The following is a 23,417-nucleotide window of genomic DNA, read 5'->3' as shown; positions in this document are numbered from 1 at the left end:
TAAAAAATACCTTTGGGAGGAAAGAAAGAAAGAAAGAAAATGTACTTTCTACACACTTTTCCTTAAAAAAAAAAATGACCTGATGACCTGAGAATCTTCGAGGTAATTGAAGAAAAAGGGTGATCTGAGAACTTAGAAACCACATATTGAGCCTAGAGTATCTCGGGATGACATCTCTACAGCAGGCTTTGAACAAAACTATCAAACGGGGCAACTCTTAAAAAATTCCCTTTGTTCTACCAAAATCAATCTCTGCAAGAAGAGCCCCGTGGCACTCAGTAGAAAGCACAAAGATGCTGGAGACTCTTGGTGATGTGGTAAACAAGGCCTTTGCTTCCTAACCAATTTTTAGAAAGAGCTAACTGAAAAATTCCAGGTAAAACAAGAAACTTTATAAGTCAATCCTGGTCTAAAGAGGTAGCAAGCGAAAATGAGTCATGCTTTTGAGCCTCACTGAAAGGAAGAAAATCCACTTGACCCTGACTCTTGGAAATTGCTTCTTCACCAGTTAGTTTGAATAACACTAAGTTGCAGTGGCTTGGTGATAAACATTGCTTTCAAGGTCTCTTCTAATTGTTTCTATGGAGAAGAATTTTACCACAATCCTATGTTCTGAAGAGTTTTAAAGTCCAGACTTAACCTACAGGCAAAGCCTGGTCATGCAACTCCAGTTACAGAGAACTACAACCGCTGAGCGCCACCTGCAGTGGGTGGAGGTCAGGAGGCAGTGAGGTTCACCCAGGGCCTCTCAGCTCCTTCTTCGTCTTGGTGGAGAAGGAAGATACCACTAAAAGCAATGGCCAAAGCTCATAAATGTAGGTACACCATTCGAAGTGACCTCTCAGGGAGTAAGATTTACTCATTTTCCAAGCTGAAAGCCAGGTGATACTGTAAGAAATCACAAATCAGTGTTTTCATACTCCGAGTTTAGAATTTTGGAGATAACCACCAAAACTAAAGAGAGATGATAAAATCGTTGGCGCCGAAGAGTGAACTGAGAGGGATAGGAGGTGTTTACTTTCCATTAAATACTTGTTCATTTCCATTCTTGGCAGATGTTTCCATTCTTGGCATTTCCATGTTTTTAATACTTATAAAAATAACAACATGGTGATGATGCCTTCAGTAAAATTTTAAAAGATAATGCCAAAAACCAAAAATCACTTGATCTCTTTAAACTCCAAGTCAATTAACTATAAACTAGATATCTGCATTTCCCCAACTGGAGACCAACTTCTCCTAGATTAAGATGAAAAATAACAAAAAAAGTTTGGCTTTGGGATGATGGACTTGGGCTTGAGTTCTAGATTTAGCACTTACTGATAATGTGCTCTTCAGCTAAATTTACCAGTCATCTTTCCCAAGCCTCAGCTTCACCAGTCACTAAACAGTGATAAAATTGAGCTTGAAACATTATTATGACAATTAAAAGTAATAATACACATGAAAATATGCTGATAAGATAATATAGAGTAAAACCCGAAGTAAGATAAAAGATATTAAAATACTACTATGTGCCAGGCACATATTAAGCGCTGGACAATGTTGGTTGTTAAAATCACGTTCCCTCTCTTCTGAGTGTAGAGTTGGTGATTGAACAGTAAAATCAACTTAAATAGCATTGTATTTATAGGCTACTACAATAGAGACAATCAATAACTGAATATCCTGTGTGTCTCCTGAAACAGGGATTCTGACTTTAATATGCATATGAGTCCAGTTAGAAGTGCATACTGAGTCAGTGGGCCTGGGATGGGGGCCAACATTCTGCACAGGCTCCCAGGCCATGACAATGCTGCCTTCTAGGGACCCACTGTGAGTGTCAAAGTCCTAGAAGATAGAATGGGCTGGCAAAAGTATTTACAAATGGGCAACTTTCATATTATAAACCTGTAAGGAGGAGTTATTTCTTACTTAAGGTAACAATTAATAGGTCTATATTACTCTTTTATGTTCATAAATTGTGTTAGATTATAAATGAATGTATATAGGGTAGCTGAATCTTTCGCAAAAGCCCATGTGGTCCCCCAGCTCTTGTCCCTGTACACTCCCCAGGAGTCTGTACTTGGGATTGCTGGATGCAGTCACCACATGAACAGCTTGACCCTGTTAATTTCCAACTCGCTCTCCCTTCTGGTTCCTCTTGGTCACAGGCCTCATTCACTGCAAGGGCACATGCAAGGGGTGGGAAATCTCTCGTGCCTTTTATTCTGGACTCCACTGCGTCTTCAACAACTGAACATTAGGGGGTTTTCACAAATACTATTACAATAAATCTGACTAAACAATAACACTCGAGGCAACATTTAAATATTCTGTATTCACTATCCCTACCTCTAGGAATCTACCATGAAGATACCATTCTGCATTAGGCAGAATAAGGGATCCCTAACGATGTCCATATCACAATTCTTGTAGCACACGAGTATGTTACTTTATATGGCAGAAGAGATTTTATAGATGTGACTAAAATAAGAGCCTTGAGATGGGGAGATGATCTCCAATTAATAGAGTGGGTTCAATGCAAACCAAGGATCCTTAAAGTGTAAGAGAGAGGCAGAATGGGAGGTCAGAATAAAGGATGTGAGAAGGGATCCACCCACTGCTGCTGGCTTTGAAGATGGAGGAAGGGGCCATGGGCCAAGGAGTGTGAGCAGCCTCTGGATGTTGCAAAGGGCAAGGAAAGAGAGAATTAGAGTCTCTGGAAAGGAACACAGCCCTGCAGACACCCTGACATCAGTCCAGTGAGATCTATTTCAGACTTATGACCTCTGGAATGGTAAGATCATAAATTTTTATTGTTTCAATCTACCAAGTTTGTGGTCATTTATTATAATATCGATCGGAAAGTAATTCACTGTCCACACACATGAAATAACATATGCATAAGACAATATTGTGGGTTTTTTTATAATCACTAAAAACTGGAATCAACTTGAGTGTCTATCAAGAGGTGACTAGTTGGATAAATACAGTGAAGTACACTGTGCCCATGAAAGAGAACTAGAAAAATCTCCACACCTAAAAAGGCTGACCTTTGGGACATTATTATCAAATGAGAGAAAAAAAGCAAAGTTTAAAATGCTATGTATTATGCTCCTTTTTATATAGGAAAGATAGAGTAATTAGAATATTATATATATATATATATATATATATATATATATATATATATATATATATATATATATATATATTGTAAAGAGAAACTGTAAATATAAATTAACTAAAAAATTACTATGGGATATGACAAGATGGAGTTAGAGAAGAAAAAATAAGATGTTCCTTAACATTTTGTATATAGAATTTTGACTTTTGGACTGTGTAAATGTTTTGCATATTTGAAATAAAATTGAAATTAAAACTAAATTTAAAACAAAATTAAAATGTTCATACTTATTTACCATCTACAGCCTTAAAATCCTTCCCAGATCTTTACTCTGATCCTAATGGAACTGTATCCCAGTATCAAATAAGTACCCAAGGACAAGAAACTGCTTCCTGACAGAACTGACAAAATCATACTGGTGGATTAGGAGCGACCGTTTCTGCTGGCTTTACTGTTCCCTAAATCATTTTCTGAACTTTGCTCCACTCACACTGGAAACCTTACCAATTCCATAGAGTTGGCAACGGCGCCATCTGGTGGGAATAACGTAAAACTATAAATGCAGTATTTTCTTGAAGGGCTGCTTTTATCCTGCAATTCTATCATATGTGACATGTGGGAGACAAGCAATCTGAAATAGTTGGGACCAAGACCTTTGTGACATTTGTGTGAAATTAAGCTCACTCTTAACACAAGTGTTGATTGATTGCATTTTAAAAAGTGCATATGGCTCACAAAATCCTTACTGGATCTCCTTACAAGAAGCAATTTTAATAATTTTTTGTTAGTACCAATTATGTACACTCCAAATCCACTTTCATAGTTTCTATAATGCACATAAACTATGTAGCCAGCTTCGGGGTCGGGGAAGCCAACCAGATGATTTACAAACCTTCCTCAGTTTCTAAAGGTGAGACGATAGAAGCTATAGCACAACACAGCAAGGCCCCAAGTCATTGAATAAAATGCACCACTTTGTTTTTTCTCCTTCCTTTACCAGTAGTTGCAACTGAAGGAAATTATTTCTTGGCTCAACTCTTATCATGAATAGGAGATTTTCTATTTCTTTTAAGATGTCTATATGCCAGGATGAACTAGAAAACAGAGGCAAATAGGTAATTTGGGATAAAAATAACCAAAGTTATTTTTTAAAGATTGATGTGATATCTTTATAATTTTATTTTATTTATTATTTTTATGTGGTGCTGAGTATCCAACCCAGTGCCTTACACATGCTAGGCGAGTGCTCTACCACGGAGCCACAGCCTCAGCCCCAAATAACTTTGGTTTTAAAGTCTTCAAATAATCATCATTTGAAATACTGTTTGTACTAGATAATTGCTTTAATTACTCCAACACCCAAGTTGCTCTCAGACAAATCAATTCAATTCAAAAGAAAAATTTTGAGCATGCACCATGCGCCCTGCACCAGCCTGATTCAGATCCTGGGAGGGAGTGGGGATGCCTAAGAGGTGAGGAAGCCTCTTTCAAATTAACTGGTGAACTTTGCATTTGGCCATCGGATGAAAATATGGCTGCTCATGAGGTGGCAGGGAAGGCCATGAACTGAAAGAAACGGTTTGAGGTCCCAAAGATAAGGAAGAAATAACCTGAAGGAAGATGGGCAACCATGAAGATGAGTAAACAAAGAAAAAAAAAATAGATACATGTAAGGATGAAACAGGAAGGACAGGATGAAATTAAAAAGGGGGGAAGAAAAGTTGTGAGCATTTACATGCAACTCTCTCACCAGCAAAGGCAGAGGCTACAGGTATCTTATCCCCCTCTTCAGCTAGGATTGACTTGTAAGGGTGGTCTTACTCAGGAATTACCATCTCTCCTTGCATCTGCGATCACCTTGGCTGCAGATTTACTCATCACGTGCACCACATAGAGAGGGCAGTTCACAGCGCTGGCTATGGTGATGGCCCTCAGCGTGGCCTCTGCCTCCACGGCTTCTGGTCGGCACAGCTCGTGGCCTTCGGGGCCTGTGATCCCCAGTGCCAGCATCTTCTTTGCCTCCTAAAAGGACAGCAAGAATGTAAAAAGACAACAGGAAGGTTTGCCAACAACAAATATTGTTTATTGTTACTTCATCAAAAATTAAAGGTACTTAGAATTTTTTAGAGGTGCTAAGTATAGGAGTGTGTATGTGTGATGTGTATGTAAGTGTGTGTGTATGTGCATATGTGTGTATACAGTGTGCATATTTGGTAAAAATGACTTCAGTATACCCATACCATATGTTAATTTTTCATATGCATATTTTCACCACCAAATTCTTTTGATTGAAAAGTTAAAAAAAAAAAGATATGAGGCTCATTCTAATTACACTCTTTGAAAAGCAATGTCCATATTTAAGAACAGAATATTGTTTCAGACAAACAAAACCAAATACTACATACAGATCTTTGTTGAAGTGACTCATTATAAAATATTATGTGATTAGCTTAATTTTTTTTTTAACCTAATGGTAGTCATTGCTGTCTCACCAACCCAATCCAGTAAATAATGCTGGGTCAATTATTTCTCTACTCCAAAATTTTATTTCTTACACACACACACACACACACACACACAGGCAGAAAGTCAAGAATCCGAGTGGTAAAATGACTCACTCATGTCATGCAGCCAGGAAATGGAAGAGTCAAATTTAAACCTGGTCTGTTTGATTTTACAGCTCATGCCCTCTTCTCATTACTTCCACTGCCTGCTGGCCACTGAGCCTCAATCTCACTCACTGTAATGGGAGCTGAGCCTGGGGAGAAAAAAAATCTGCTAATATAAAGAGTAAGAGACAGCTCTTTAAATCTTGCAGATAGTGCACCCTTTGGGCATTAATAATGGAACTAACATGAGAAATAAATATCATCCAGATTCCTCCAGAGTACATTTTAATTCCCAGTTTCTGAAAAGAGAAGAGCCTTTCAAAAGCTATCTAATACACTGCTTAAGTCACCAGATTACACTGATGCTGTCCACGCTTTAGCATTTGGAACCCAGCAGCCCAAACTACTAATAAAACAAACAAAAAACAACTGCTGAGGACCACAGGGAAAGCTACATGTGTTTTTACAATAGCACATGATTAGAATCTAATATAGGTAGCTGTTTTAAAAAAGGGAAATCCTCACCAGTGTGTATATCAGTTGACTAAAACTCAGAGCAGGGGCTTAAGTAAGCAAGTCAAATAATTATGAGCCACAGAAAATCAGTTTCTGTTCGGTCCTTGTGTCCTTCACTGCCCTGAATGAGTTCACTTCTTAGGCCAATCATCTTCACCAAAGTTATGGCTGCTTTTATTTCTGTAGAAGGGTTGGAATGCAAATGCTTACCTCTGCAATTAAGTCTCCGTTTTCTGCATGGACCTGAGCAATTGCACCAATTTCCTTGCACTGAGAGAAGGCTGCGTAGAGCTCCTTATCTCCCACCATGTACAGATCTCTATAGGCCATAAACATCTTGAAAGAGTTGACACCTTTATCTCTGGCAAGGATTTTCATTTCTTCTTTAACCTAAATGGGAACAACAACAACAACGATGTGTCACTCTTGAATAGTTTCAACATTCTCCAAAAAAATTACGTTCAGAAAAGAAATCAGTAAAATAAGGAGAAAAAACTTAGTTCCAGAAATATGCAGGGAAGTTCTTAATCTTCCTCTCACCATACACACTATTTTATCTGATGAATTGCTGCTGCTCTGATGTTTTAAATCATGAAAAAGTTAATAGCTTTCCCCAAGGTACTTCATTTCTATATTTGGTATAAACTTCTCTGCATCCATCTCCCAGTCGGAGGAAATTATTCTAGAAAATGAAGAGGAAGCCATGTGGCTGCAATAGAAGCAATCATGGATCTAGAAGGACTTGAAGCTTAAGTGACATCAAGTCTAAAGCCACAGGAAGAGTTCCCAAAAGGAGGAAGGAGAAGATGTGGATGTATATGTTAGTAGAAAATAATCATCCCTTCATCCACATCCATGGGAAGTCCCAATCTGCTATCCTCAGGCACAGAGGCTTAAGCCTTACTCCTCCAAAAGTGGTACCTGAACCAGCAGCATCTGCATCACCTTGCCAGAAATGCAGAGTCTCAGGATCCACCCGGTTCTGCACTATTGCTATGGGTTGACTTCTGTGCCTCTAAAATTCATATGTTGGATCCCAACTCCTTATATGGAAAGAGGGTCACTGCAGATGTTAGTTAAGATGAAGTCATTAGCATGGACACTAATCCCATATGATTGGTGGCCTTAAAAAATCAGGAAACCGACACTGACTTGCACATAGGGACAACACAATGTGAAGATAGAGGCAGAGACTGCTGTGAAGCTTCTGCAAGACAAGCAACACCAAAGATCACAGTGAGCTATGAGGCCCAGGACAGAGATCTGGAACTTCCTTGCATCCTCAAAAGGAACCAACCCAGCTGACGGCTGGATCCTGGACTTCCAGCCTTTGGAAGGGGAGATGATACATTTCTGTTGTTTAAGTCATTCTGTTTGTGAAGCTTGGTTATAGCAACTGAATAGAACCTACATTTTAACCATAGTCACCAGGTTATCCCTGTGCATATTAAAGTGTGAGGAGACTGATAAGGGCAAACAGTATCATCTCTGCTCCGTCCTATAAAATAAAAACTGGAGGGAGGGAGGGAAGGAGGAAAGAAAAATGTGCTTTCAAGGCATAAAAGAGAAAAGATGCAACACTTAGAATGGAATTTTGGAGAAAAATCAACATCAACTTTAACTGTGACTGTAAACTTTGCTATCATATATTTGTTGAACTATCTGTTAAATATAAATTACTCATTTTATAATAACTTGATATCTAAAGCCCAATTTGGGGGAAGAGGTGGGAGCCTGAGATACTCAGATAATGTTGCTATAGTGAACTCTTCTGGACAAAAAGATATCTGAATGATGTACAATGTGGAAAAACGAGTTGGGATTTAAATCCCCATTAAAAGTTTCTTCCAAGGCACACACAAATTTACAGGGCAAAATCAACATATTTTATCAGCTCTTTAAACAGTCTTTGTTGTCTGAATCTTGTTATCTTTTCTGCAGTGGCCTAAGTCATGAGTGGACCTGGAAGACTGGTTAGAGGTTAGACTACATTATGAACGGTTGCCAGGGGGTAGCATCAGCAGAGCTGTACAGGAGGGTCCAGGTCAGGAAACCGCAGAGAGAGGGCCTTGGAAATGGTGCTAGTCTGTTTCCCCTCTCTCAACAAAGTGTCAGGGGAGGGATAGGAGACATTTAATTTGAAGGAATTCTAGATATAAAATCTCCTTAATTTTTTCCCCAGAACCTAAGCACTTTTAATTGAAGTTCTAATCAGTGGGAGAATCCACAAGATTCTGGGAATGTTGAAGCTGAGAAAAAGAGAAATCAGAACTTTAAAATTACACTTAAAGTATTTAAAATTCATGCATTAAATATTAGGAGAAGCTGCATGAAGGAGCATAAAGGATTTATCTTAGTGGCTTTATGTATTTTTTATTGTAGTTTTTTAAATTGATAATTCTTCACAGAATTCAGAATTCAAATACGACAAAAGAGCGTGCAATGGAGTGTCCTCCCTCAAGTCTCCAAGCAGCCGACACTACTAGAGTCTTGCCTTTTGACGTTACCAGGTTCTTGCTCTTGGGCAGAGCAAGAAGAAGGGGACTAAGAGGAACAAATTGGAACCCAGATGCCTCACCTGGTCACTCCACCACGTCACAGCCACGTGGAGGCTGTAGTCACAGCAGACTTTCGGGTCAGCCCAGCTGCGCCAGGTCTCAAAGGCCTCAAGGAGGGAGCCACCCTTCTGGGGGATGGCAAAATCAATGATCATGGTGGTGCCTCCTGCCAGAGCAGCCTGGAATCACAAGAGGGTTTCGACAAGTTAGCCATCCATTTCTAGCCAAGTCACTTATCACCTAGAGCAATGTGTATTTGCAAGTACTTGGGGAAACTTGATGGGTCCAGAAAATTGTACAATGATGCTGCCTATTTAAAAGACCCAGAGGGACATGGGTAGACGGCCCATAAATTAAAGTTTGAAGTGTTTAAACTGCTGGCATTGCTTCTGCAAAAAAAAGAATGACAAATCTGATAAGGTGAAAGTGGCCTTGACTGGAAGAAAACAGCAAGGACTGTAAAGAAAAGCCAAAATGGAAAAGTGTGAGAGGTTCAAACATTTTTTCCCCTCAAGAAACTATACTCACTATAGTAAAATTCCATTTTATAGGGTCCGTGTTGGACCCTAATAAACTGCCCTGGGATCCATCCAGGATCCTGGAAAACCGACAGGGTTCCTGCCTTTCCCTCTGACATTGGTTTTCTTTGGTTTACAACTGTCCCTCTATCCATTGCGGCCCCTCTGGTTAGTTCAGAACCCTCTCTCACCCCGACTGTGTTAACAGTCTCGATCGGTCTTCATCTCTCCAGTTCTGCTCCCTTCTTCATGCAAGCCCTCATTGCAGAGGGATATTTCCAAAGTACAAATTGGCCAGTGGCCACTGGACTTCAAATGTTAAAGGGGACAAGGGTTGGCCAGAGGTTGGTCAGCTTGGACAAAGTTACAGCTAGACAAGAGGAATAAGTTCTGGCATTCTATTGCATGGTAGGTGATCGCAGTTAACAAGAGTGTAGGGTAGATTTCAACACAGCTTGTAGGGAAGAGTTTGAATGTTCTCACCAAGCAGAAAGTTTGAGGTGATAAATATGATAGTTACTCTGATCTGATCATTACACAACCGATATATGTACAGCACATCGTACCCTATAAATATGTAGTTATTTTGTGTCAATTAAAAAAAAACACAAGAATTTTAAAAACTTGATGCTTCTCACTGCATATGGAATAAAGTTGAATCTTCTTAAAGTGTCCTGTAAGTCCCTGCATTCTATCTCAATTCTCCATATACCTCCTGGCCTATTATATTACATTACATTTTGTTACAACTAATTTAAAAACTGTTACTAAATCAAACGCCTTGGACTAATTATTAAAATTGATTTCATTTAAACTACAACCACAGGGTGGTTAATGTGCTTTTAATTGTTGTACTCAAACAATGCAGGTGAAGAAAACAAATACAGACATGGAGGAGCGATAGCACTGTGATTTAGGACAAGGCCCCAGGAGGCTCTCCGGCTCCAGAGCACAAAGCTCAGATTCAACACTTATTAGCTGAGCAATTTCTTAACCTCTGTGTGCCTTCAATTCCTCATCTGCAAAGTGAGGACAACAATTGCACCCAACCTACAGGCCTGTTAGGAGGATTAAAGTGGGATTTTGTAAATAAAGGACTTAGTACAGAGTTTGACTCATGCAAGGGATTTGTAAGCTTCAGTGCATGCTGTATCATGAGTTTTGCACCCTTCTCTCAGAATTAGGACTACCTCCACTTTTCCTACATCATCTCATCTCCAGAAACATGGTAGTATGGCAATGGAGGAAGGCAGTGCCACCAGCCTCTCTCCCATGCCTTCCAATCACACCCGTGTCACCCTCCTCACACGGCCCTCTGGATGCACCAAATGTTCCCATGTCCTACCTGGACTGCCAGCTCTATTCTACCTCCTTTTTCTTGCTTACTTCAATAGATTTTTTTGTTTCCTTAAGTCACTTGGCTCTACTTCAATTATTTTGGCTCTTAGAAAACTCGTTTGTTGTACAGGATTCTATACTTTATCTCTGCCTTTATATATTACATGGCTTTATTCATGCCAAAAAATATACATATTTGCATTTCCTAAGAAATCCCTATTGGTATAGTGACAATACTAGAAAAAAAAAATCTTAGGATGTGTTTTTATTTGGATACTGATTTATCTTCTCACCTTCTTCCTTCTCAAAGTGTCTTCCCAACACAACACAAACATCCCTTGAGAATGAAGAGCATTTTTCTAATGTAACATACTGTTAGAAGAAAGTACTTTTCTAGATCTACTGAATTGGAAATTAAGCTTACAAAACTTATTCTTTCCCTTTGAAAAGTTTACTGCATATGAGACATGGAGAAACTAGACATAGCCATCCCTTAGTGTCCATGGAAATTGGTACCAGAATCCCTCAGGACTCCCTAATCTATGGATGTTCAAGTCTCTTAGAAAAATGGAATAGCATTTGTATGAAATCTATTCACATTCTTCTGTATATTTTAAGTTATCTCTAGATTACTTATCTACCCCATACAGTATAAAGGCTTTGTAAATAGTTGTTATACTATATTATTTAGGGAATACTGACAAGAAAAAAAGCCTGAACATGTCCAATAAAGATGCAATTTAAAAATGTTTTTCAATCCATGGTTGGTTAAATCCACAGTTGCAGAACCCACATTACAGAAGATCAACTATATGCCTCTGGTGGGAATCTGAAATGATGGAGCCATTTTGGAAAACAGTCTTGAGTTCCTTAGAAAATTAAACATAGTTACCATGTGACCTAATCATCCTACCCTTAGGTATACATCCAAGAGAAGTAAAAACACGTCCCCACAAAAACCTGTATGCGAATATTCAAGACAACATTTTCCATTGTAGTTGAAGAGCAGAAACAATCCATCTATCCATTCTTATGGATTGGATCTGGAATGTGCACTAAAGGCTCATATGGAGATGACTTGGTCTCAGAGCAGCAGTGTCCAGAGGTGGGGCTTTTGAGAAGTGATTGAATTATGAGGGCTCTAACCTCATCAGTGGATTAATCTATTTTATGGATTAATAATTTGAATCAACTGCTGGGAAAGATGGGAACCATAGATAGGTAGGGCATAGTTGGAGGAACTAGGTACCTGGAGGTGTACGCTTAGCCTGTGTCTTGTCCCTGACCTCTCTGCTCTACTTCCCAGCTTCCATTAGCTGAGCAGCATTCTTCTGTCATGATGTTCTGTCCTGCTTCAGGCCCTGAACAATGGGGCCAGTTGGCCATGGACTAAAACCTCAGAAACTGTCACCTGAAATAAATTTTTTACCTTTCAGTTGTTTATGTCAGGTACTTTGGTATTTGAATCTGATCAACAGTCATCAGCTCATGAATGGATAAACAAAATGTGGTCTATTCATACAATGGAATAGTATTTGGCATCAAAAGGATAAAGTACTGATACAGGCTAAACCATGAATGAGACTTGAGAACAGGATGCTCAGTGAAGGAAACCAGTCACAACAGATCACATTGTATGGTTCCATTTATATTAAATGTCCAATAGGGTCAAATCCACAGAAATGGCAAGCAGAGTAGTGGTTGCTTGGGGTTGGAGGGGATGGAGAAGAGTATAGGGTGGTAGCTAAAGGGAAGGTGGCGTTTTGCGTGTGGAGGAGGGGATGTTAAAAAGTTCTGAAACTCATTATGGTGAGGGTTGCTGTTACGGGTTGGATCTTAATTATGTCCCAAATGCTCATGTGCTGAAGTCTTGGTCCTCAAAGCAGCAGTGCTCAGAGGGGCAGCCGTTGGAAGGTGATTGGATCAGGAGGACCATGACATCATCGATAGACTGCTCCACTGATGGGTTCAGAATTTGGTGGGCTTTTAGACAATGGTGTCAACTTAGGACATGGAGCTTAGTTGGAGGTACCAGGTCCTTAGGGGTATACCCTTGAAGGCTATATCTTGTCCCCAGACCCCACTGCTTCTTCTCACAATCATATGAATGTATGAAGAGCCCGTATACTTTAAATGGATGAATTTTATTGCATATAAATTATATTTTAATATAATCTCTGCTTCCTGGTTGCCATGAGCTGAGCAGATTTGCTCTACCACAACCTCCCCACCATGATGTTCTGCCTCATCACAGGCCCAGAAACGATGGAGTCAAATGACAATGGACCGAAACCTGTGAAACTAGGAGGCAAAATCAATCTTTCCTCCTTTAAGCTGTTTATCTCAGTTATTTTGTTACAGCAACAGAAAGCTAACACAGTGGTACAATCATGTGAATGTATGAAGAGCCTGTATACTTTAAGTGGATGAATTTTATTGCATATAAATCATATTTTAATAAGCTTATTATAATAAAAGTCTACCCTGTATAGACACTGCATGAAGTGAAGGAAGTAGGGGGAGAGACACACAAAGAATCAAAGATTTTGCCTTCAAGGTGTATGTAGTCCAGAGGGAAAAATAGAAAGATAAGGACAAATCATAATAAAATAATTATATTAACAGACAGTAAATCTGGTTTTATAATTAATAATAGTATAGAAATAGTTAAAGGGAAGTAAAAGTTACTAAGCTCCCTAAAAGAGGAACAGAGAAAAGGGAATTTAGAGGAGGAAAATACTGACTCAGAGATCAGAGGAAGGTCAGATTTAAATAAAGAGTAGGACATACACATGGAAATTGCCAGTAATTAGAACATCTAACCCATAGTGAGTGCTTTTCATGTGCCAGGAACTACTCTGAGGTTTGGCATATTTTAATCATCTCAACAGCTCTGCAGTGCTGTTAACCCCATTTTAGAGTGAAGGAAAGGAACAGAGAACCATTAAATAACTTGGCCACAGTCTCACAACTAGAGACAAAGGCAGGATTGAAATCAGGGTCACCAGGCTCCAAAGCCTGTCCTTCCATGAAAAGTGAATGCACAAGGGCAGACCCTGAGAAAGGCACCCAGGAAAAGAGGAGTCAGCAGTTTAGCAGAATAGGGCCGAATTAAGGCAAATGGGGACCATAAAAAAAAAAATGGCGGTGCCCACAGGAGGAAGTCAGGGCAATGGTTGTTTGGAAGCTCAAAGGGAGTCCAGTGAGAGTTGATGGGTTTGTCTGAAAAGAGGGCAGCTGAGCGGACGGAGGAGAAGCACCACCCACCATTTAGAAAGAGCACAGGTTAACTATGGAACATCCTGAGTATGAGGGTCTCCCTGAGTTGCTTAGTGCCTTGCTTTTGCTGAGGCTGGCTCTGAACTAGCCATCCTCCTGTCTCAGCCTCCCAAAGCGCTGGGATTATAGTAAAAGCAAAGCTTTTTTAAGAAAAATATTTTACACAGATGACACAGACATATATACCTATACTTGGTCTGTAAGTGAAGACAGAACTATTGATGGTCTTCTTACTAGACTGAAGACGTTCTGGTCAAAGGGCTTCCTTGAGCCACAGTTCCAAAGCTCTTGAATAGGAAGGATTGATCACAAATGCTCCACTTCCCTAATTAACTAGGAGAAAGGAGAGGAGCATCACTTATCTTTTATTTGTTCCTTCTTGTTCTGTTTCTCCTCCTCACCCTTCCTCCCCTTTTCACCCTGGACCGGGATGAATTTAGAGACACTGGGGAGTGGGAGAGAGACAGTGGGTCTGAAGGTCTTTGCTGTCACTAGAGGAAAACTAATGGTTCTCTTTGTTTGTACTTCTGATTGACTTCTCTCCACTTTTATTTGTCTGTTAGCCAAACAAAATGCATTTACCTTTTCTAATCTTGGCTCATAAATCAATTCTCTCAGTTCCTAATTACTTTGGCTGTTCTCCCTTGAAAAGCTTCCAATTTATCTCAAATCCTCTTTGGGAGGTTGGGGGGGCAGGGAAGCCTATGATGTCTTCAGAACAAACGCAATGGAACTTGAATGAAGATCAACTCTGACCAAGAGTGGGCCATAATGTTACATAACACAAGATTTTATTTAAGAATGCCTTAGGTTTGTAAATCATTATGGAAAATCTCCCAAAGCCTTTTCTTCCTCTTCTTGGGGCTGCCAAATTGTCATTTTTCAGCTTATCCAAAAACAACTGACTTTGTTTCAGCAAAATGAGTCACAGGATCTGATCTGCCCAAGCAAAAGAAAAAAAAAAATCCAATAGTCCAGCTGAGCCTTAGGGAGAAAAGCTCTTTTCAGCCTTCTTGTAGTCATTATGATTTACAAAAACAAACTTCAGAATCTTGATTTATGACCCCAATCCAGAGTGCACTCAACTTTGTCATGATGCCCTTCCTGCACGTTTCTGTTTACCCTCAGCTTCTGGATTCCCAAAATTTGAAATATTGATCACACTATTATCTACCCAACTGTGCAAACTAGATACTGAAGAATCCCCCTGGAACCTCACCTCTCTGAATTCTTCCCTGAACTCTCAAGTCCAGTCCATTCCCAAAGACCCTCTGGGCCACCTCCTATCTACTCCAGGAATCTCTTCTTCATCTCCTCCTGGCTGGACTTACACAGAGGAGTAAAGAAATAGAAAGGGAAGAAAAAAGCAGAGAAAGAAGACCAGAGAGAGGGTGTGTTATTGAGCAGGTAACCGCTGTGAGCAGCTGGGGAGCAGTCCCCCCAATCCTCCAGAGACAATATGAACTAAACCGCAAGGCAAGAGGCACCCTGCCCAGGGTCACTGCCCATTTCTGAGGCTTCTTTGACTTCCTGATGCTCTTAAAATGAAGAAAACACCATTGTCACACAGCCCCGAATTCCCTGCATGTTCTCAACTGGAGCTGTCTCCTCGGCTTTGTAATAAGTTACCCCCTCCCAACCCACTCACTCCACTTTAGCAACACCATCCTTCCTCTCTGAGACCTTTCAGTCCCTTTTAACCTCAGAGAGAGATGTCACTCATGCTCCTGCCTCCCCTGCTCCCTTATCTACCTAGTCTAGGGGTCGATTCTTAACCCTGGCTACACACTAAAATCGGGAATTTTTATTCTATCCCTCAGTGAAATTGATGATGTTTCATCTCTGTATGCCCTGTGCCCATGATAGTGTCTGCCACATAAATATTCTCTAAATGTTTAACAGAGAAAGGAAGGAAGGGGCCAATTCCTCCCAAGAGTGATGCAATGAAATAATAATGGTTGACTTTTCTGACGGCAAACTAGAAAAGCTGTGGAAGTTTTGCAGATTAATATAAAATATCATTTCCCCAAAATATCACTGGCCCCGGCCATGTAGTTTCCTAGATCCTCAAATGACAGTGTTAATATGAAATGCAGACTGTGAGCTCATCTGAAGGCTGAATGCTCAGTTTTGTCCAAAGCCCCCACCCCCTAATCAGGGCTCACTCGGAATGCAAACAAAATTATTGTCTATTTCCATTGACATGCCTCAAAGGATTTCTTGATGTAAACAGATTGCATTTTGTTCTGTTTTAAGCTAATGTTTTAGGTTTTTGCTTTTATGTGTAAACAATTCTTAAGCCTCAGGAATTCATGATTGCCACCATAACAGGCAATTTCCCTATTGGATGAAATGAAACTTAACTGAATATTTGAAGTGTCCCCCCTCCATTTGTTACTGGACATGTGAGAATAAAGTTCACAGAGGTGTTGAGGGGTAGATCCTTGTCTCACTTATCAGCCACCTAACCTGCTCAGAAACACAGCCTGGGGATTGACCAGTACGATGGTGACTTTGTGAAAGGGCAAGTGCCAGCTGTCATAGACCTCAAATATTTACTCAAAACTAGTCACAACCATCAGAGCTAAGTCTACAAGGCCCAAATCCTACTGACTGAAATTTATTACTTAGGCCCAAGTTAGAGGCTCATATACCTGTGGTCTATCTGCTGCTGAGAACAAAGACGGTGGTTTTCATCTCTATCACCCCTGTGTCAACCACAATGCCTGGCATTTGATGGATTTGCAATAAATATGTGTTGGCTGAGTTAATGGAAGCTAGCGATCATCTTGAAGAATCCTCTATCTGGGGTTATTTGGTATTACCTGGCAGTTAAGGTTCAAAATACACCAAACAAAAAACAAAATAAAAAACCCTGGAAGGTCCAAAGTACCCATCATAGAGATAAGCGTAGCCATTAACAGTCTGAGAAACAGGAAGAAAAACAGGCCAGGCACTTGGAAGAGACAATACATTGGGTTTGCAAAAGGCTAAGTTTGAGGGGCTCTGCAACATCCAGGTTGTGATATCTGAAGACAGGAACTCTGGCCTGATGCTCAAGAGACACTGAGGCCAGAGAGAAGAATAAGACTCGGCCTCAGAGAGAATAATGGCACCAGAAAAATCATGTTCTCTAATTATAAAATTTAAGGATATGGGGAAATGTTTAATGCACATGGCTGACTACAAACCATTTAGTAGAATAAAAAAAAAGTTCATATGTTCTTCCCCAGCTAAAAACTCTGAAACAAATAGCAAGAAGAAAAAGAAAAATATAAAACAGGTAGCAAAATGGTGACGTTATAAGTGATTGGGATGTTATTTTTCTTCATTCTCTTCTGTATTTTCCTTTTTTAAAAAAAGAAGTTTATTCATTCAGTGAGTGTATATTGAGTGACTATAATGTACCAGAATCTTATTGAGGGCTAGAGGTGAAGCATACATATATTTTATGCCTTTTAACAACAAAACTGTTGTTTGTCCTACCAATGCCTCATTTCACAGATAAGGAAAGGGTGACAACCCTGAGAGAGGGAGTGACTTGCCCGAGGTCATGGGGTCAGTCCACCCAGCTCTTCACTGAAGCCCAGCCCTGGCAAATGACAGAAAATGGAAGTTCAGGGTTTCTGAAGCACAGCTCTTCCACAAGGTGAGAAAGCTCTATAAATACAACCATAAATGTGTGTTAATCACATGCCTTCTAAGTAATCACCTCGATGGCATTTTACCAAAAAAGTTCCAAAGCAAAGCATGGATTCCTTTTTCAATAACTTTGAGAAATTTTTGCCCTTCACCAAAAAGACAAAAAAAAAAAAAGTGTGATGAATGTTTTTCCAGTTTTTAAAAAAGAGGATCCTACTTCTAGCTACTGACTCTACCAGGTTTTTGTTTGTTTGTTTTAGTTATAGGCAGACATAATATTTTATTTTATGTGATGCTGAGGATCATACCCAGTGCCTCACACATGCTAGGAGAGCGCTCTACTTCTGAGCCACAATCCCAGCCCCTCTACCAGATTTTTAATGGGACTCCATTCACTCCGACCTGCATGAATGTACAAACATAAACATAAATATTTGAAAACTTGCTGAAGTCTTTTAATTGACCCTCTTATCATGGGACATAATAAAAACAAAATTGTAATTCCTTCACCTTTATTGAATATTCATTGAATTAAAAAATCCTATTGTCCTTCCTCATGAATACTGAATTATTAGAAGACCACTGTACATCCAGTATAGAACAACAAAATGAAATATGATTTCCATAAAGCAGAACATTATTTCCATTAGTTACATCAGATAGAAAGCTTTTACCTGTAATTAAGTCAGTCAATTGCAGGCTTTAAACCAATCTTTGACATGAATTAAATTTACAAAATATATAACCTTTAGTTGACCTATATTTCTTTTAAAAATTAGGTGCCATCACAATGAGGGATCAATAAATAGAATACCACAAACAGCCTCCCTCAAACATGTCATATACTATGAATGGACAGGCTGGTGGACACAGAAAGCAAATAGTTGTCTGTCTAACCTTTTGGGGCCCATCTCCTGAAAGCATGATATATCATTTTTTCTTTATGGCTTTCTGTACTTCAGGTACCCACTTTTGTACTCTTTGAGATAATATGGCTATAAATGTATGTACAAATGCCTTACAAAGATAATACCTGTGATACGCATTTATTTTGATGACCTAAACTGCCTCCATCTTTGAGAAAGTGAAGGACTACTGCATTTCCTGAGGATGACTCTGCTTTATTTTTGAGAAAAGCCATCTCCTATTAGCATGCTCCTTACACAGCGTACTCATCCATCACTTCCCACTCTGACAGATCTGAGTATTAGACATTTGTTCAAAGGCATAGAGTCTAAAAGGTAAGAGCTCTAGTGATAGAGTCAGGCAGTAATGGAATTTGAAGAGCCACTTGGACATTTACTAGGTGTATGACAAGACCTTAGCCAGGTAACTTGCTTCAATTTCCTTAGTTGTGAAAAATTGATAATGGCAACCAGGATTGTTGGAAAATAACTGCACAGGGCCTGGTATGTAGCAAGTGCTTGATAAATGTTACTTAACAGCACTAAGAAGAAGACATTTTTCAAGTTTCATATATAATACAACCAGTATTTACAAAAGGCTTCTTTGTCCCTGATTTCTCAAACCAGAGACTAACCAACATTGCCTTGGAAATTATTGTGAAGACTAGGAGAGAAGACAAAAGAACTCCAGGGTTCACTCACTCCAGAACTCAGGCAGCACTTTGGTGCTTGTGTGATCCACATTTATCCAGCTGGTACCCTTTATAGAGGGTACTGATTTCTGGGGCAGGAAACTGTTCTCTCTTGGATCCAACCAACCAATTCTGAAGTAGACTTTGTAACTTAGCCTCTTTATGGGTACTGTTTAATATTCAACAGGAATTTTGTACTTGCTAAGTCTTTGACCTTCATCTCTCTAATCTTATCATTTTGGGCTTATGATCTTAAACTCATGAATGTGTTTTTATTTATTGTTTCAATAGTCTTTTAAGAACAAAAATACCCTAAAAAACAACTGGTGGGTAAGTCCTTTCATATGTTGGCAACAGACTACAATATGCCACAAGGACCTGCCTTCTCAGGTAGGAACTGCAAATCTCTCTATGCTACAAAAATCCCAGAATGTCCAAAAGGAACAGATAAAAGACTAAAAACCACCCTCCAGGACCTCCATGCACATATAGACAATCTTGAGAAAGGGAAGACATGTCCCTTCCTCCTCATTTTTGCTACTTCATGTGCAACCCTTGAGGGGAGAGAGAAATGAAAGCTACTTCTCAGTGTGAGGAGAATACTGCTAATGGGCCTGGCAACTAAGACTCTATGCCTTTGAACAAATGTCTAACAGTAGCTCCCCACCTTGCAAAAGAGGGTGTTCAATGGAATAACCTGATATAGCATTTTGTTAGTGTGATTCTTAGTGATAACAGGAAATGTATGCACTATAATTGAAAAGAGTAGATTACAAAAATTTACACTTTTACACACACATATACTCATCATATACATATACACAATATGATCTCAGTTATGTAAAATATAGCACATTAAAAAGCAAAAGGCAATACACCAAAACACTAGTGGTTGTTGAAGGCAAATTCTCCATTAGTAATATTTTTATTCTTTGTACTTTTCTATCATTTTGACTAATTTTCTATAATCTAACTGAACAAATTCTTTAAAAAAATATAAAAATGAGTTAATCAAAATTCAACACCCATTACTTTTTTAGCAAAAGGGGAAAAGGAATATGTAAAAACGAAACTTGCCAGTTTTCAAAGCAGCTAATGATTTGTCCTGCAAAAACACTTTATTGACCATATGATAAAGGTCAATAATAAGTAACTAGGAAGAAGCTTTCTAAGTGTTGATTTGGGCAGCCTGCCCCAGATCCTTGTCTCTGGGTCAAATTACCTCCCTTTCTTCTTTCTGTTAAACTTAGTGGTCAATCATAAAGGATTGGAGAACTTGGAGGGCGGGGGAGGTACAAAGAGATTAAAAGAGTTGAAAATGAGGACAGTCAACTAAACACTGATCCTTTAAACTGATCTGAAAAAAAACTGTCAACTTTAAAGTTGGACCAAACAATCCTGATTTGACATACACCTCCAGGTCTGCATGATCCTGGGGGAAACCTCACACACATTCCGAAGTGAAGAGCTTTGGCCTTAAAGAAATAAGTACACATTCAGTCTGGAAAGAACTATTTCTCTCAGGCAGTCCCAAACTTGAGACTCCAGAATGTGTGGTTTGGCGGTAGCCCCAGTGCTGAGAGTGGAATTTTAACTTCACTGTCGGGTAAAGCCTGCCCTGTTAACTTCCTGTTTTGTTTCCAGAAGCTACGATGAGGACATGTTTAAGGCTCCTTTCACTGTGCCCAGTTTCTAGTCTTTCTTCTAGAGGAACCCAAACCTCCCTCACGGCCCTCCTACACCATCAGTAACTCAGGCGGCAAGAATCAGAACCACACTGGATGCCCCCAGAGAGGGAGAAGGGAGGGGGTGAGATGTCTTGGTGGGTGCTGGGAGATCATCCCTGGATCTTTTCTCTTTCAAACTCTGGTCGGGCTGGAGGATTCCTAGTGGGAGTGAGGCCTGGAAGGGGCGTGCTTCCTACCCTAGCAGACAGCCCCCGCCACACACTAACTCTGAGACAAGGCAGGACTCCTAAGTGAATGGATTTTGCATTTGGTTTTGGCTGGGCTGAAGGGTGGGGACAGTGGCTGGGAGGGCCTACTTTAGAAAGACTCTGTAGGTAGTACAGAAACTTCGTGGACTTCCACAGAACACCAAGGGCCGGGGGATTGAGAGGATGGGGCTTGGAGAAATGAGGGCGAGGCCACCAAGACTGCCTTAAACTTGTCAAATTACCCTAAGGGAGCAGTGGCGGGCGCCAAGGTGGCCAAGGCTGGTCTGATGCCCCTGAAACCCGGCGCCTACGGGAACAGGCTCCGCACTGGGCATCGGGACGCCAGCTCGGCGCACCCTCGGGTCCCTGCGGTTCGTTCCTGCCACCGGGTCCTGGCCGTCCGCAGCCCTGGGACTGCGCGGGGCGGGTACCTTGGTGCCCTGGTGGAAGTCGTCGACCGAGCGCGAGCCCATGAAGGGGAACTGCAAGTGCGTGTGCGTGTCGATGCCGCCGGGCAGGACGAGCTGGCCCGCCGCGTCGATGACCCGCAGCCCCGCGGGCGCTCCCTCGGGCGGCAGCAGGTCGCGGCCGAGCGCCCGCACCACGCCGTCCTCCACCAGCACGTCTGCCACCTGCGAGAGGTCATCGTTGACCACGCGACCCCCGCGGATGAGGAGCCGCGACATGGCGAGGGGCCCGCGAGGTCCTATCGGCCCAGAGCTGCACGAGGGGTGGCCTGGGAGACCGAGGGTGGCCCTCCAGGAAGTTCCCCACGAGAAGTCCCCAAGCTCCCGCTGAGGCTCCGCCAGAGGACAGCCAATCCCGAGCCTGGGGCGGGGTACGGAGGGGTCCAAGTTTTGCAGGGCTCCACCCCCGGGAGGGCTGGACCCGCGACAAAGGCCGGGGGCAGAACCGGTCCAACAGGCCCTCCTGGGGCTGGAAGTCCACCCGGGTCTCTGAGCCGTTAGAAGGAAGAGATCTTGGAGTTTCAAAAGTGAGGGAAATTATATGTTCCTTCATAAGAAAAGGCGCTTTGAGGAAAGAAAGCTCTCCACCGGGTTCTGGTCCTTCAGGAGCCTGTAGCGAAAGACTAACAGAAGGGGACAGGAGACATCCAGGGACCCTGCAGCAGCGACCAGAGCACCCACATAGACGCACGTCAGAACAGAGCCCCGAGGTCTGGGTTTCCTTTCGTCTCTCCTTTAACTATAAGAGAAGCAAATTTCGCACAGTCTCAGAGATTTTCAGTTCAGAGTGAAATACTTGAAACCAGAGTGACTTGTCTAACTGTTCTCTGGGTTTTATTGATACAACACATAACAACAATTTTTTTCTTGGTCAATAACGGGTACTGTAACTCTAAAGATCTAGGTTTATACTCCTGGCTTTTCCAGGAAAACTAGCTTGGAGGTCTCCAAATAACTCTTTTATTCTTTTGTTTCCCCCATTTTCTCACTTATGAACTTGTTCTTGCCTTCCAGATTTGCTTTGAGAAGCAAATTTGAGGATGGACATGAAGGCACCTTCATCAGGGAGTGTCATACTGAAGTGGGATAGAAGAAATAAGGACAGGTAGAAAGGAGACCCACGGGGAAGGGAAAGGATCCCAACTTTAAGAAGCCCCTCAAACACCCCTATTCCCTAACCCACTTTTCCTCCAGGCCTAAATTCTTAAAAAGCCCTTGATTTCTTAAGAGTATTGTAAGTCCAAATGATTAAACAAATTATCTGCATTTGTTTCTAGTTTATGCACCATATTTTAGACAGACTAAATAAAGCCACTGAAAAAATATTATTAGAGATTTATGATATGGGTATATTCCAAACATTATGTATCCACTGAATGATATCCTGAGAGAATCAGACCACTGTGACCTGCCTTGTGCTCCATGATTAAGAGAACTGAGCCCACCAAGCTGAGGTTACCCACCCCCCACTTCTCATATTCACTATTTATAGTTTCCTTTAAAAAGAAGAGCCCAAGACCCCCAAAGCTTTTATCACCTCAAAGCTTTTATCTCCCTTTGAGTGCATATCCTGCACTATAGCTTGCTTTCCTAGATAAATCTCTTTGCCTTCTTAAATAAATGTTTGTGCCCCTTTTGATGTATCCTGAATTTCTCCTTTCTGTGGCATAAGTCAAGAACTTGCCAGGGCTGAGGTGAGGTCCATTTCCTTTTTCTGGGGGGTCCTCGGCAGGGCAGACCTCTTCCAGTGGCAAATTTTCAAATTTACCTAACAAATACTAGCTTTGCAAGGACTAATTACGGTGGGTGAGGTTGGGTAGAGGGCTAAGTGATAATAATAGTAGTCAT

General features: G+C 40.9%; 1 protein-coding gene across 2 annotated transcripts in view; it reads right to left on the bottom strand.

The window, feature by feature from the left end:
• Dpys (dihydropyrimidinase) overlaps positions 1–21,858 on the bottom strand; it is a 73,317-nt gene extending 51,459 nt beyond the window's left edge. For both annotated transcript variants that reach the window (XM_026384535.2, XM_026384536.2), the window contains exons 1-4: positions 21,534–21,858; positions 8,813–8,971; positions 6,445–6,624; positions 4,942–5,131 (exon numbers count right to left, since the gene is read on the bottom strand). In XM_026384535.2, coding sequence (XP_026240320.1) covers positions 4,942–5,131; positions 6,445–6,624; positions 8,813–8,971; positions 21,534–21,788 — 784 coding nt within the window. In that variant the 5' untranslated portion in view covers positions 21,789–21,858. The remainder of the gene's footprint in view (positions 1–4,941; positions 5,132–6,444; positions 6,625–8,812; positions 8,972–21,533) is intronic.
• Positions 21,859–23,417: the final 1,559 nt, after the last annotated feature.

The sequence above is a fragment of the Urocitellus parryii genome, chromosome 7, assembly GCF_045843805.1.
Source record: "Urocitellus parryii isolate mUroPar1 chromosome 7, mUroPar1.hap1, whole genome shotgun sequence".
Classification (NCBI taxonomy): Eukaryota; Metazoa; Chordata; class Mammalia; order Rodentia; family Sciuridae; genus Urocitellus; species Urocitellus parryii.
Note: the sequence above shows the minus strand (reverse complement) of the source record. Positions and strands in the feature narration are given on the sequence as shown.